Source organism: Simochromis diagramma, unplaced genomic scaffold, assembly GCF_900408965.1.
Source record: "Simochromis diagramma unplaced genomic scaffold, fSimDia1.1 OVJJ01000293.1, whole genome shotgun sequence".
NCBI classification, from domain to species: domain Eukaryota; kingdom Metazoa; phylum Chordata; class Actinopteri; order Cichliformes; family Cichlidae; genus Simochromis; species Simochromis diagramma.
The window spans coordinates 15654266-15671136 of NW_024386801.1; the positions used below are offsets into that span (position 1 = coordinate 15654266).

The 16871-nt window shown below is 41.3% G+C and overlaps 1 protein-coding gene across 4 annotated transcripts in view; it reads left to right on the forward strand.

The window, feature by feature from the left end:
* tmem117 (transmembrane protein 117) overlaps positions 1-16871 on the forward strand; it is a 52981-nt gene that overhangs the window by 20324 nt on the left and 15786 nt on the right. For all 4 annotated transcript variants that reach the window (XM_040026151.1, XM_040026154.1, XM_040026152.1 and 1 more), the window contains 2 exons: positions 3279-3411; positions 13664-13763. In XM_040026151.1, the coding sequence (XP_039882085.1) occupies positions 3279-3411; positions 13664-13763 (233 nt within the window). The remainder of the gene's footprint in view (positions 1-3278; positions 3412-13663; positions 13764-16871) is intronic.

A 16871-nucleotide genomic window follows, 5' to 3' on the forward strand; every position in this document is an offset into this window, starting at 1 on the left:
GCCTTATCGGGATCCTTCACGGTGGGGAGTTGCAGTGACTCAAAAGGCTTGGCTGAATAGCCTTGAATCACCCCCGAGTTCAATCCTGCCCATACAGGCAATGAGAGGACCCCGTGTTCGATGGCTCAGCGCGCTGCTTTAAAAGTCAGATGTGCCGATGCGCACTGTGCATCTACATCTAAGCGAGGACTCAGTGGCACCGGAGGCAATTAAGTTCACCCATGCAAGTCAATTCAATTATGCAACTGTGATGAGCCCTGAAATACCACAGACAAAAAGACGTATGGTGTGGCCTCACACCAGGCCACTTTGCTTTTGCTTCAACTGCTCCCTCACACCCGTCAAAAATTGAGGAGGAATAATGTTATCAGGAGAACTTTCAGCTTTCTATTCTCTGCAGTACTTGCAATCAATAATCAAAGCTTTCACTAATCCAGCAAGATAATTATAAATATGTATATTTTTTTTACATATCAAATTCATTTTCTGCAGGATTTTCATTCATTATAACCTCACTTTTTTTCTTTTTCTCCTTATCTCAGCGCCCCTTCCACTCCTTAGGAATGTCAACCTCTTGGTTTTTTTTTTATGCGCACAGTGGAAAAAACTGACAGTGAGCAAGCAGAGATCGAACAGCATGTAAAACTATTCAAGAGTAAACCAGCCAGGCTGTAATGGGAAAATAAATGGAGCATTCTGCTTTGCTGTCTCTCTCTGGCTGTGTTTGTGTGTGCGCGCTTGTGAACACAAACACAATGAGCTCTTCGGGGAGCTGTAACTCAAAGGGACGCTGACTGAGCTCGAGGAGAGGAAAACAAAGAGTTGTTCCTGGGAAGATGGCCGCTTCTGGCACTGGATCACAGCTCACAGAGATGAAGCAGAGACTGTGCGTGTGCGTGTGCGTGTGCGTGTGTGTGTGTGTGTGTGTGTGTGTGTGTGTGTGTGTGTGTGTGTGTGTGTGTGTGTGCACATACTGTTATAAACAGTGGAAATGGACTACTATAGCCAAGCTTACTCATCCAGGATTCCTTAATTAAGACTCAGCAGAGTTACCTTGAAGCAGCTGATGGTTGGGGACACTGACTGTCAGATGCTTTGAAGTTTTCTTGGAATTGCTGTTTAATTTAAAGGGGCACTTCACAATTTTTTAAATATTTAATTCAGCTTCCTCGTGATGGCAGCTGCTACTTAGTTTGGTTGTATAAGAGCTCCTGCAACTTTGGGTGGAGCTCAGAAAGTTAATCAGATGACGGTCTAGTGATGTCATCGGTATGTCACAACTTGGCTCCCTGTAAAAGATGGACATAGCTGCTGTGACGCCACCCATTGGTTTCTGAAGTCCCATTTTTTTAATCCCGGAAGCGTGTCCTGTCGCCATCTAGGTTGCAAAAAAGATCTATGTGATGGGATGTGAGCAGGTCTGACATTGAAAACCTCAATCGTTGGTTTGTGGCTTGTGACTTGCTAATGACAATCACAAGTTGTTAGCTTTTAGAGAATGGTTTCACACCAGTGATAATCCTCCACTTTGAAACATAGCAGGGACAGATTTATAAAATAGACTTAATTTTTTTATTCAGCGTAACCCAAAAACTAGTGACTGAGCACTGAACTCATTATAAAAGTCTTTTTGCAACCACAGGTATCGCCATCTAGTGGCCTGCAGATGTAAGGCACTTTTGCATTGACCTGAAAGCTGGATCCATGTTTTATATGCCTGTGGTCTAACTGTTTGTAACAGAAAATCAATGTTCAGTCAGTGTGCTAAACTGTGTTGTGTTTAGTTTTTTTTTTTTTTTTTTAATAAAGACATTCTTCACGGATCTCTCACATCACCTGCATTGTAATACGGTTATTTGTTAACTGGGTTTATTTTACTTGCATTGTAAGTGAAAGGGACAGAAGTAACAGGATATGTTTACTTTTCTGTCAAATAAGGCAACACACACTGATGTATTTGACTTTGTGGGGATTAATTGTGTTTTTGTGCTCAGTCACCCCCCCCCCCTCCAACCTGTCCATTCTGAGCCAGGAAAAAGCCCTTAATGAGCACATTTCAGTTGGAATTGATTATTGAAAATCAGATTTTCAATACTGCTAATTGCAATGGCATGGAGGTATGTCCTCTCTATTAGCTAATATTTATATGGATGTTTCAAGCAGAGCTGCCAAAAACAAAATTGCTTGCATTTTCCTAGCACTTTTATCCAAAGTGGTTTGTAATTGGCCTCTCACTCATCTATTCCATTCTCACTCAGACGCTAGAGGCAGCAAGCCACCTTGTAAGGTGTCGTTCTCCAAGGACACTTCAAGCCATCAGCGCTGCGATTAGAAGATGACACACTCTCCCGAGCTAGCCTGCTAATACCTTTGTTGAGATCATCATGAGTCAAACAAAATGATCCTTTTCATGAATTTCTTCTGTGATTATTCCGATTTTATAAATCTGCAATGTAAAATCTTTTGGGAATCTCCTAGTATATTTAAGTGTCATCTATTTAGTTAAAGAGTCGATTTGACCCAGGTGGTAGGAAGAAGCACACTAAATGTGCAAAACAGATTGCTTCTGTTGTGTGAGCACTTTTGGGTTGTAGTTCGAGGACTTTGACAGGTGTTGTGCAGTTAAGTTATGCGTGTCTTTGCTTCACACTTGCTATTTTCCCATCATCTTACTTACAAAATAAATGCCTTTTCATCCCACTCTAACCAAGTGTGACTTTAAGGTGTAAATATATTAAACAGGAGTCATATTACAAAAGCCAAAATAACTGTAGTTTTACTCTTGTACAAAATAACCTTCAGAGTTGTGTTGAGTCCTGCCACCAGCTTTCTTTGATTATGTGTTCTGTGCAGAAGGCTGCGTATCTGAATCAATCTTATACTCTGCCAGAAAGGTATTTCACCATAATTTGATTCAAAGCCAGGACTGTATTTAAAACAAAACACCACGGGTCACAAATGTCTGAATAATTTCTCTAAACTGTAAGCGTCATGAAACACAAGCAGACATCCATCGCTGGCATCGTCAGCAGATATAACGACATCCTGAAACCGGGCAGGAAAAGGCCCTTACTTCAGGGCGCTAGAAGTGACGCCTCTAACTGGTCTTTAATCTTAATTTCACCGTGTAAAGGGCACGTGTCTGGCTGTGGAGGACATTATTGATCTCCGACTAATTAATTTACTTTTATCCCCATTTTCGCGGCCATACGTGTTAGCAGGTTGACATGCTGTTTGAAGCGCCACTGACGGCAGTGTCCTTGTCGTGCTCCCTTTAGGTCGATACCTGCGCCTGAAAATGTTCCGCGAGGATCATGGCTCCTGGATGACCATGTTCTTCAGCACCATCCTCTTCCTTTTCATCTTCTCACACATCTACAACCTTTTCCTGCTGATGGCTGGGAGCATGAAGTAAGACGTTCAATCTCTCTCTTTCTCTCTCTCTGCTCCTTCCTACCCCCACCCTCCTTACCTCCTCATTCTGTGCTTCCCATTTGTTAGGGCCATTGTATGCTCCCCTTTGGCTGGTGTGATTGATCTAAACGTCTTGCCTGAATAGAGACTCGATACCGGTCTGATTAATCAGCCCTGACTTTAAATCTCAGGTGAGGGCAGACAAAGTGGAGGGTGGTTAATCCTGAAAGATCACCTTTAGCACCTGCACTTATTCTCCCACGATCTTGACTTTTATTTATTTATTTTTTTAATGTGTTCTTGACATCTCTCTGGCTTAAAACCAAAATGTTGTTTTTTTGTTTTTTTTTCCCCGTGTCACTCAGTCTGGGGTCTCGTGTTTTTAGCTACCGCTGCACCAGCTTTCCTGCTGAGAAACCACAGCAGAGCTCCCACACCCACACATCAAGCCCGTGACAGAAATCAGTTTATTGCATTTGCAATGTGGCCATCTAGATGAAGGAAAACACGCCCTTGAAGCGGGCCAGCCAGCCAGACACGAGGTCGCAGCAAGGTGATTTACCATTTTATCTGTTTGGCCTGTTAAAAGAAAGAAAGAAAGTGTGGCAGCTGTCTTTTCAGGTACAAGCTGTCACGAAGGGAAGGCCAGGGCTGTCGTGTGTCCATACAGCACTGCTTTTCCATATTAACAAGGAGCTTGAGCTATCCATGAGGTGCAGGCAGATGAAGGCTATTAGCTATAGGCAAGGTGTGGTGTTTTTCTATGGCCAGAGGGATGAGTTTGTATAATCGGCCCATCTGTCACGCCGGCCGGCACGGTGGCACGGGCATCCATCTTGTTCTGTGTCTCGCTGTCCGAGAGACGGGAAGTGGACGGCCTAGCAAAAGGGCCAGAGGAGGTCTGGGAAGGGGGGTCTGCTGAGATGTCGAATGCTGCTTGCTCAGGGAAAAGTTCCCCTCGCAGTTCTGCCGAGTCCATCTGTCACAGAGATGACCCTTATTTTAACATTTCAGTCTTGAATCATAGAGGAGGGGAAGGGGGGGCTTTAGTTTTTTACTCTGTCACTGCATTTTTGAACAGTCTTAAAATGACATCTGGATAATAGTGATGGGGGAGAAATAATGACATGTTCAGACGCTTCCAGAGGCGTAACTTATCATTTACATTTAACATGTGCAAGTTACACAATCTGTTCATGCATCAAATTCATCAGTTGTCCACGTATGAAAAATAAATAGATAAGTAAAAATGGCAGCTGTAACGGCCAATTAAGCAATTACACTAAAACCCATCCCTGTTTGCTTTGGATGTGTGGAGAGTTACAGCAGTTAGTGGGGGGCTGTAAAGCTCTACTGGTGAAGACAGATGGTGCTGTTGTAAAGCGAGTTAGGCCGCCGCTGCCAAGACACCTGCTCAGTTTTTTTTTTCTCCTTTCATTTTTTATTCATTTATTTATTTATTTTCTGCACTTGCTCCCACCCGCCCCCCTCCTGTCCCTCTATCCCTCGCTTGTTTTCTTTCGGCTCCAACAGTGTGTCCACCAAGGACCCGGGCCCTGCCAAAAACCATTAGTGTTCACATCTCTGTTCAAGACCGACATGTAAGAGCAATGTTCACACTCCGCCAGGACGCTCCCTCAGAAAACCGGGCTCTGGGCTGTGATAGCAATGTATGCAGCAACGTGAGCGAAAAAAAGGTGACGGAGGGAGGGACGGAGGGAGGGAAGAAGCGTGGCGGGCAGTGGGAGAAGTGCTTCAGCCCTGATGATGCAGTGAAACTTAAGTCTTTTGATCTGTGTCCAAAACCCTATTTGCATCGCCTCCTTTCACTCCTCAAAGCGCTCCCTCCTCCTGCAGCGAGACCGTTGGAGTTTTTTCTCTCTTGCCACAGCCCAGAGGAAAAGTACAATATCCCTTTGTGGCTGCAGCTGCCCCTCCTGTGAGGACGAACGCTGCTTTACCTTATTTATTTATACTAAAAGAAGAAGCTCCTGTGAGGGATCATTACCTCTATGAGCAGGCACGGGGTTTTCCAGCTTTGACATCTTGCCATGTTGCTGCACTGCAGGGGATGCTTTTCTGGTGGCCAGACAGGGGTTTGGCCCGCACTCACACACGCACACACACCCCATATTGTTCACGTCTTGCACCTCGCTCAAGTTAGCAGGGGTGTGTGTGTGCGTTGAATTGGGTGTCTGAGTATGTGCGTGTACGTGTGGAGGGGTGTTGGCTCGCTGACCTGATGCTGTATGCTGGCCATGCCCTGCGCTCATTAATATGCTTTAATTTTCTTTGACCTTTCAGTTGGTCTTGAGCTTGATTTAATTAAATCCAGTTACAAATCTGCAAGGAAAAAATAAATAAATAAAAAGATAAACTGTGCCATCAGGACGCCAAACATTCGCTGATAAGAGATGGCATATCATATTTTCTTTTTCTTTTTTTTTTTGGATGACAAGTATTTAGTCATGATTAGTCATGTACAATGGATTCATCAGTGCTGTTATCACTCAGCTGAAAGAGGTTTCCAGACTGTGTAATCTTGCACGTCCAACTGCATGTTAGCCAATATTTAAACAGCCACTTGTAGGTCAACAGCGATCAACCTGTTACCTGGCTTATGTCACATCAGGAAAAGGCTTCATCCACCGTGGCTCCCTGGGAGCTGTAATCTACACTTGTTACCGAACCCCTCACATCTGGGCTATTTGCATTTTAATGTAACTGTCAGATTAGGGGAGGGTGGAGGCGGGGGGGCTGTTTGTGCGAAACCAGGGGAGTGTGACCGCCCAGGGAGTTTGACGGGCTTCATGAATGTTCTGTCACGCCGCGCAATCCCATTCGCCATCTTACGGCACCATTACCAGCCGAAATCAGTCCCTAATTAGATGGTGTTATTTAATTAAGACGGCCCAATGCGTGGCGCACACATTAATCATGACTAATTTAGAGGAAGGGGGGAGGTAAAGTATGCAGAGGTGGAAGAAAAGCGGGGAAGCCTGGAAGTTTGATCTGAAACAGAGTTAGAGTGGGATGGGCGGTGGGGGAGGCTAAAGCTGAAAAATGACATCTATATTTCTTTTCTTCCTTATCCAACACAGAGGTAGATGGATGAATGCCGGGCTGTCGGGGCAGGAGGGGGTGTAAGCTAAGCAATTGAATTGTGGAGCAATGGATAGGGGGAGGTTTGCAGTGGACGGATATCTTCAGCGAGGAGCGGAGAGGGTTGGATGTGACATTTGACTACAGTGAGATTAGACGCCACTATAAGTTTATTTGTTTGGTTTACCATGATCCTTTGTGTCGCATGCATGCAAGTCCCCCTCGACCGTCTGTTTGCTTGTCTGGCACTAAGCTGGGGTAATACCACAGACAAAAGGCTAAATAAACAGCATGTTCTGGTACGCGGATACCTCCTGTTGCTTGCAGTGCGGGACTTTGTGTTGCCTATGATACAGCGGGTTCAATGAACTGCCCTATACTTAATGATGCGCTAGAAAGAGGTTTATATTTTCTCACTTTGTAGTATTTTTTTTTTTTTAAATAATTCCTGAACTCGTGTTATGAAAAGGGTTAAGATGCTTCATTTCTTTCTCCTTTCTGAATTTATTTCCCTGCAAATATTAACACTATATTATTACTTCATGCTGTTGTTATAGAGCTGGTTGATTTGGAACCATTGATTTGAATTGTTTCCTTGTGATTTGGGGATTTATGGCATATATGGAGCATAAAATCAAAGCAGAAAGACGTTACAAAGGCACAAAAACATTGAAAATGTGATCATCACTTTTTTTTGGTGCCTTTTGCAGATCCTTTCGTTCAGTGGGGAAAAAATTGGCAGATTAAAGTGTGATGAAAATAACAATTTGTTAGTCTTAGATCGGCATGCTGATTAATATTCGATATGGCTCAGTGTTTTAGAGGTTGTCCAAAATACTTTACTCTTACATCTTAATATTGAAGCTCATTTACAGTTTGCAAATCACAGTGAATATCTTTGGATTGATTGCCTTTACCTACACCTACATGTACATTCTAAGAGCTCCTCCTGTTTTGTTTCACACTCCTACACACGCGTTTCACGTTGCTATCTGAGTCATTACTGTGTATTTATGAAGTGTTTAGTTATTGTAAAGCGTTTCCCTTTAGAGTTATTTTATCTTTGCTCAGAATATCTCTAAACACAGTCTGGGTGCTATATCAAACTGTCGTTTTCTCTCTGACTACATTAACGTGCGGTTTCCCTGGAGCGTCAGCGGTGGCTGAGGTTGTCGTCATACTTCGTCATAAAGACAGTTCTAAAGAGGTGTGTGCCAGCTGGGAACTATAGTTGCATTATTTATATTATAGTACAGACAGACATGTACTGTAATATGTAGATGATTTAGATATGTAGATATCTAGAAATGTAATATGTAGATATACGTTAATGAAAGGTGGGTAAGGAAATTGTACTAAGACATGAGGTCCACTGATTATGAATGAAACAGCCACTCCACACCTCAACGGTACAAGACTCAGCTGCACCCTTGCATTTAAAGGAGAAAGGACTCTTTTTAGAGGATGCCAATGTTCTCATTTTGGACCTAGAAGACAGATCAAGACTTAGAGGTCATCTGCATCCACTGCGAACGAGCATTGTTGAACAGAGGTGGTGCTTTACAACATCAGCTGTCAGCCACCTACAATGCAGTCCTGAGATCCCTTCCCAGGTGTCTTAACCCCCCGCTCTCACCTTGCCTCAGGCGATCTCAATAGCTCACGTGATGGGGGGTCAGGGGGGATGTCTTGCAGATGTTCCACACCTTGGGCCTGGTGACAGTAATGATCACGACTTTATTCGTACCTTGGGTCATATAGCGATTCACACGATCAATAGTGGGTTGACAACCGTCAGGACCACCACCACCAAGGGGGCAGTCCTCACTAGGGCTCAAATATCTGAGGCTCTGTCAGTTGTTTTAGAATTGATATGGATGTGGTCATTTAAAAATCTGACATTGGCTGATATGGGTTTTTTTTTCTTCGAGACCCACAAAACAGGGTGACACTGAATAGATTTCCCTAACATTTGTTATGTTTAGGTATTTATGAGTCCTTACTGACATAATATAACAACGCTGCTTAAAAATAATCTTGTTTTATTGTCACAAAAACAATACGCTCTGGCAGACTCTGTCATGATCAGATGGTTGCTTTGTTTGTGGTGATCCAAACACGTGTCGCTTTCTGGTAAACAAACTATGCCACATCATTACTCATAACGCAATAAAAGGGTGTTTCTCTTGTCTGTTCTTTACTTTTAAAATGTTAATTTATTTATTTCAGTACCAATATATTGGCAAATAGCTAAAACAAGCCATTGTATCACTGAATTATCAGGCTTTGTTGTGCATTCATGAAATGAACTGGGGCATAATCGGACATATGTGAGAGTGACTGGCCAGTCACCATTATGGGCTGGGAATACTGGAAATCGGCAGATTCTTTTGCCTGGCCGGTCGATTGGTGCAAAAAAAACAACAACAACAACATAAAACTTTACGTGCTGTGTTGCTATTACATTTTTGGTCAATTTTTCAATAAAAGCAATTCATAAAACATTCCCTGGCATTTCCAAATGCCACACATAGCACAGAATAAAACAATACTAAGCAAAATCTTTAGGTTTACATCTATACAGGGTTTTCTGAATGTTTTTCACTACCTTTGTTGGTTTCAGATGTGCCCTTAAGTTGAACTAAGATGGATCTACTTTTGATTTATGAACCTTTATGAATTTAAAAATCTAAATATTGTCACTGATGAAGAACAAAAAAAACGGTTGTCCAAACACAGAATATCAACTTTATGACTGCACAGTGCAATCAGCCTGAAAATCTTAAGTTTAAAAATAAACTGGGATTCCTGCTCTTGTATTTGTTATGGTACTGTGAATAAGGCCACTTTGTTTGTGTCGACGTTAGTGGCAAAGGCTTGGGATTAGTGACAAATCCACAAAGAGCTGTCGATGTCACCGGGAAATCATCACATGAGAAATAAAGAAGTTAAAGAAAGAACCCTGCGTAAAGTCTGTAGCACATTTTGTCATTTGCTTTTAACCAAATGTCCCTCATGTACATTAAATCTTTAAATGTGTCGTTTAAAAATATTATGTGTTATCATTAAGACTTTGAAGTGCCTGTAAATGCATTTGGTGGTAAAGTACACATGCACCTAGTTGTGGACTCTTCTGTCCTAATAGAAAACTGATGAGTAGAAGAGTGTCTATGATATTGCTCACTGATATTTACTCCCAATCTTGAGCCAAGGGAATGGCAAAGACTATAGGACTCAATCTTCAGCCAGTTTAATACAATGGGTGAGTGACAAATTGAGATTGAGATTTTAAGTTGCCTTGGGAGACGGTGTAGTGATAGTGAAGAGAGTCAATATTGACAGCTTTATGCTTCCTGGTAACCACTGCTGCTCACTGTTGTATACTGTAAATACAGCCTTGTGTACTGTAGTGCAGAAGGAGGAGACGGGCAATGCATTTTAATGTGGAGCCAGCCAAGGTCGCAATTTAATGTTCTGAGGGAGTCCAGTCTTTACGGGGCAGAAGAGGTCACTCGGTTGTTACAGTCGCTAAATCACTGCCTGTCCAAAAGAGAAAACAAGTTTATAAAAGCCAGTGTGAGGGCTTATGTATACGTCCAAGCGGACATTGAAAAAATTAATAGAAATTGAGGGCATGTGATGACTCAGAGTAGTGAAAGCTCTCTCAGCATGCTGTTTTATACCCTTAACCATCATAGCTGCTCTCACTTGGCATATTTGATTAAAATAAAATTAAATCATAAACCTTTTTTTAAATTAAATATATCAAGGAAGACGGTGCACAGTGTGAGGGTTGGGCACAATGCTGCATTGCAGATTGCTGATGAAATGGAAAAGCCATAACAGTAGAGGAAAGACTTTTATTGGTATACATATTTAAAGCCCCTGCACAGAGCCACACTATTCCTGAAAGTCTCGTTACGTGGCACATTCGTGTGGTTTTATGTGGCCACAGTTCTAAAAGGAGGTTCCGATGCATTATCTTGGGAAAACACGTACCTCTGGCTTGGGCGATACATAATGATTTTAATAATGTTCGTGTGCTAATATAATGAAATGGCAAATAACCGAAGGCCCTGGGAAATTCTAACTGGACATTATAATTCAAAAAACTGCACTATGACTTGCTATAGATGTTATCACTCCCTAGATGAGGCCACAGCATCTAAACTGAAAGTAAAAAATATTTAAATACTTGCTTAGCAGTATTTTAATTGAAATGCAAATAAACAAATTAACACAGGCTAATGGCAAAGAAAAATCTGGCTGCCAGCATTACTTTGACAAAAGTCAATATTATTTAACCCAAAAGATGATAAATTGATGCTCTTACCCCGAACCCATAAAGCCTTGATCTCCTGGAGCAGCAGTCCCCAACCCCAATATTTTCACAGACCAGCCTTTAAGGTGTCGCGGATAAATACAACAAAATAAAACCAGAACCGGTACCAAAGAAAAAGATTTATTCATCACACACGGGAAAAGACCCAGGGAAACCGAGTTAACGATAAAAACGATTAAAAAAATAAAGCTGAAAACCATGAATTTCACACCCGAGCCTCAGCTCTCGCAGCAACCAAATGACAACGACCGGTCAGGGGGTTGGGGACCGCTGTCCTGGAGGATTCTTCCTGTTAAAAGGTAGTTTTTCCTTCCCACAGCTGCCAAGTCTTTGATCATAGGGGGTCATGTGATTGTTGTGGTTTATAATATTCTTATCTACTATTGTGGGGTCTTTAACTTACAACAGAAAGCACTTTGATGTGTCTGTTGATACGAAATGGTGCTATATAAATCAAATTGATTTGAATTATCAGTGTAAAAAAATAAAATTAAAAAGGAAAGTAAGTAAAAATCTAAGCATCTAAAATCTAGAACATAAATAATGTGATGTGAACTTGAGTGACAGTGACAGCTAAACCCAGAAAGGTATCTCTAGAGACTTGAAGAAGTAAAAAAAAAAAAAAGAGAGAGATTTCTTGGCACCAAAGGGGGGAAACGAAATATTTTGCAGATGGCAGCACTAGTGCAACAGTTGAAATGGTCTGGTTAAAGTCAAACAGGGGTAACACCCAAACTCCTCAAACTTTGTAAGTCTTTAACCTCTGTAGCACAAAATTGTAATTTCTTGCATGCGATGGGACAAGACTGATAGAAAGGCATTGAAATGTCCTTGAATATTATGTCTGAACAAGTGTGGGAAACCTGATAACATTCCTCAGAGGGTCAAAGCTGGCTGAGCCGGCCGTGCTGGCACTGACATTGCAACTGGCTCTGCGATTAAGCCACGGGAGCCATTTTAGGGCTGATTATTCATGGTGCTACTGTACTGATGTTCCACTACACTGAATTCTCTCATTAGGTCATCCGGCTCTAAAGGCCATTAAATTTTCAGTCAGCATGAATAAGTCAGAGAGTTCTGCCTCTGATCATGCAGTGCGAAGAGTCCCCAAACTCATCATAGGTGCTCTGCAAGAAAAGGGAAAAAAAAAAACCTACTTCAGTGCAGGGGTAACATTTGCTCAATTAAATATGTGAGAAGGGCAGGGGTTGGCAGCAGGGTAGTTTTTTAGATTTAAAACCTACCATGTGGTGCCAGACAGCATTTCCAGAAGTATCGATTAGAATTTCGCTGCGGGTAAATGACTCCCAATGGGATCTCCTTGGCAACTGGAGCCGCGCCAAGCCACTGAATGTCTAACCGACTTAATGCAGATATAAATCGCCATTCCAATCAAGGCCGTTTTATTTGCGGCCTTAAGTGAAGCAATACGTCACCTGCAATGCTGCACATTTTCGTCAATAAAATCCTGTCATATCCGTTAAATGCATGCTGCATTGATGAGATATGATTTATGCTGCTTCGTTCCAGGGAAGGATATGTCATGCATAGTTGGAGTAAGCAGGTAGTTAAGAACGGTTGGCATTTGGGTCCCTAGTGCACTACAATTAATCATAATTGCTTTGTATTGCCTATGAACCTTTATTGTGCTTTAGATCTGCACTCCCATAGCATGAAAAGCATGAGCAATTAGCTTTAATTAAAACTAATTCCTACCCGTAATATCTTGAATGGCTTGCCTTCTGCGGCTTTTTGTCCGATTGTTTCGACTTGTGTGACAACAGCTCATTTACAAAGTGACATGAAAATGAAGCATTATGGCGAAACATGCACTGAAATAAACTACTAGATTTTTTTTTCCTTTTTCCGAAGCTTCAGCACTATAGAAAATATTTTCATTGGTGTTTTAATGTGGCCAGAAAATAACTGGAGAAAACAAAGAGAAATTGAACCATTGACTTCAAATACGACCCCTTGAAAGCACAGCCAGAGCCCTATCCACTGCCATCTATTATATTCATGAGTGTGACCTGTCGGGGGTGAGAGGAGGCTGCAGGGGGAGGTGATGGGCGCCCACCTGCTCAGTTTCTAAGACAACTGCCTGCCAGGAGATCAAACAGGCCTCCTCGCTCCCCTCTGTTCTCCTCCTCCTCTCCCTTGCAAGTCCCATATACGAGGCGACTGACCCACTTTTCCTGCCTCCCTGAGCCATTACCTGGAGAAAATGTAGTGATGTGGTGTGCGAGCATGTTGGGTTGGTGGGTGGGTTTGCAGCACTGAACAAAAGCTTCTCATCTTCTCCTACTGTACAGAAATGAAGGTGTAACAAGGACTCCAAAGAAAGCATGTCATTTCTTATCAGATGCTATTGCATGTGTGATTGCTTCTCTAATGGCGTGTCTTGGCCTAGTATGTGTTTTGCTTCTGTGCTGCCACACATGTTAACTGAGCTCACTCAGCTAGGCAAATTTGCCAGACAAATGGATAATTTGCCAAACACTGCGGGACCAAATGAAAGTAGTGATACTGCATAAATTCCATTGCGCTGGTGTAAATTGTTTACAATCCTAAGGGCTTTATGGAAGGTAGAGCCATCACTCATTGTTTTCACGGCATTAGATTGATATTGATTGACTCTGACAGCTAGCATCATGATACTTAGGCCCAGTGACCATTTTATCTCTTTCCCCCTCTTGGCTCATTTTTGTCAGTCCTCTTGCCACCTTCCTTTGTGCTTGCCTTTATTACCCTTATGCTACTTTTTTTTAAATGTTCTTTTCACTCTGATGCTCTCTTTCCTTACAGGCCTCACATGGTGACAGAATACATGGGCATCAGGAATGAGAGTTTTATGAAGATTGCTGCTGTGGGGACATGGATGGGAGATTTTGTCACTGCCTGGATGGTGAGATTTGAACTCATCCGTGTCCACATTAAATAAGTCAGCTTTTATGAAAAGAAAGACAGACCTTCAAATTTTAACCCGCATTATGAAAAGCACAATGACTGAAATGATTGAAAATAAACCTCTTATTTTTGCTAACACCATGATTTGTTAAATGAAATTGTGTTAAGCTTTATTTTTTTCAACACATAGTAGATCACAGTTTAATAAAGAATAGCAGCTTTATTTAAGAAAAAGTTCAAATATAATTGGAAATGCTGAATAACTAAAATACTAATACTTTTTGATAATTTTATGACTCTTTTTTTCATACCTGATACAAAAAAGATCTAATCAAGAGAAAACCAATTAGTTCAGCCTGCTTCATTAAAGTGCAATATACAGTTAGCAAAATAATAGTAAAAATCTAATAGACGAATGCATAAGCAAGTCAGTATTTTAAAAAAGTGAAATAAAAACTCAGTCTTGCTAAACTTGGGATTCTTGTGAAAACATCTGCATTATATTGTGAAATGTTTTCCTGGTAACATTTTAGAACTTTTTCATTAGAGTAGCTGCTCTTTATAGCTAGCTTGCTAACTAGTTTGCATTTAATTTCACATTAGCATGTACTTAAGCTAATGACCTTTAGCCTGTATCGTGGGCGTCATAAACTGCAGAAATAATAATTGTTTGGGTTTTGTTTGTTTTTTTATTTGTTTATTTTTTATTTTTTTTATCCACTCCACACAGTGTATCTGAGACAACTGCCTGATGGTACAGAGCTAAGAATAAAAAGAGCCCTAACTTCATAAATTAGCTGAGCAGCAACAATGAGCATCAAGTATTTAATATAATATAGACTGTCATGCACTGCTCAAATACACTATGCTGAATTACTAACCCACTAAGCATGCTTATAGGTTTTGATAATTTTATAAAAGTGAAATGTTTTTCTCTCATATCTGATATGAAACATTTAATCATTTTCATATCATAGAAGAAGGCAAACAAAATTCTGGTAACATATATCTGATAGACCTTCCCAGACTATAAGTTTGGTCAATATAACAAAAAAATTGTGAGCCTAAATACTCAGCCTTCCTAAAACTTTGTACAAATCTGTGACAAATGACGGACGGTGCAGAGCTAAGAATAAAAGGTTAACAGCAGCAACCTCTAAGCAGCAATGATGACCAAGTATTTGACCCAATGAGTGTTTAAAAAAAAAAAAAAAAATTTAATCTGATAAGCCTTGCATGGCTGCAAGCATGGTTACTTTTAGCTGTGTTCATATCATAATAATTTAATAAATCATGTTTACAACCAGGTCAAGATACAAATGAAGCCATTCTTCACGTACCAAAATCTAATTTCTAGGTCAGGTGTATCCTCTCAGCCATATCAAGGCACACACTTACAATGCAGCTTTCCACACTAATCTAGTTCAGTCTGCTATCAAACCCTCAGAGGAACATGCGACTGATGTAAGGAGGGTCAGAGGAAACAATAGGTGCACAGGGAGGGACAGAGTGTGTTGTAGAAGAAACCTACCTCTGTTCATTTATCAAAATAAAAAGAGGAGGAGAGCTCCAGCGGGACAGGACTACCTGTGGTGGGAGGAGTGCGGGCTTTGACACCAGCATCCACACAGCTGAGACAACTTGACAAGCTCTCTCACCGGTCACATTAGTATTCTACAGTACATACTGCAGAGAAAGAGAGCGGGTGGAAGGAGAGACAGAAAAGGAGGCAGAGGAGGAGGGAGGTAGTCGGTAAGAAACAGAGGTGAAGGGGAAAGGGAAATGTAAAAGTGTGGTCAGAAGGGAGCCAGGGGAGGAAGCGAGTGAGAAGGTGAATCAGGGAGGCAGAGGTAGGCCAAGACGAAGTGCTGATTCCAAAATCCCTCCAAGTTTTTCTTTTTTCTTTTTTTTTTTTCTTTTTTACATTTGATTAATTCAATGAAGCACTTTGAAGATGACCTCTGTGTCTCCTCTGCATAGCAGATTTACAGTATAGCTTTACTGGTTGAGTGAACAGGAAGTGTCTGTTTTTGAAATGGTGCAAAGCCAGAAACATCTCATCGATTCCCTGATTCACATTCTTTCTCCAACACACTATCTGCAGTGAGGTGCTTTATTGACGAATTGACCTTGCCTCTGCAGCAGCTCCACATAAAGAATATAGAGGAATTTTTTTAGACGCTATGCTTTCTGACACAACTCTGCAGCCGTGCAAAGAAGATCTCCCGTAATTGACTTTTAATGACATTAAGGATGACAGCGTAAAAACAATTTCCCTAGCTGTTGGAAGCACAACATTAATACTGAAAGAAGCGAGTATGTTTCAAGGTAATCACATAGTCATTAGTGGTAAATCAACAATGGAATGCTATTCAGTATGAATCATTCAGTATTCACAACTTTATATCTGTTCAGTATTCAAAACTGTATACCTGTAGAGTAACATGTCATACAGTTTAGGGAAATAAGCATTTAATCAGCTGCCAAATTTGTAAGTTTGCACAGCTAGAGACTTATTATTTCTTTTTAATTTTTATGGTGCTTTCATTTTAATTAAGAGAGAATATTAACCAAAAATCCAGGAAAAAAATCCATTACAGAAAAGTTACACACTGATTTGCTCGTCACTGAGTGAAATAAGTGTTTGATTCCTTCCATGACTTAGTACTTAGTTGAGAAACCCTTTTTGGCAGCAGAGGAGTAAGATACTTTCTGTAGTTGGTCACAAGGTTGACTCTCATCTTAGGAGGAATTTAGACTCACTCCTCTTTGCAGAAACTCTCTAAATCCTTTTGGTTTCTTGGCTGCTGCTTGGCAACTCAAATCTCCCTCCATAGATTTTCTATTGAGGAGTGGAGAATGGTTAGGCCACTCAATGACTTTAATGTGGTTCTTCTTTAGTCTCATTTGTTGCCCGGGTGGTATGTTTTAGGTCATTGTCATGCTGGAAGACACATTGACATCCTCAGTGTTCTGGCTGAGGGAAGGAGGTTCTTGTCCAAGTTTTTATGGTACATGACATGAAGTCAGCCCAAAGCATAGTGGTCCTCCCCTGTGTTTGATGGTGGGGATGGTAATCTTTGGGTCATACTTGGCATTTCTCTTT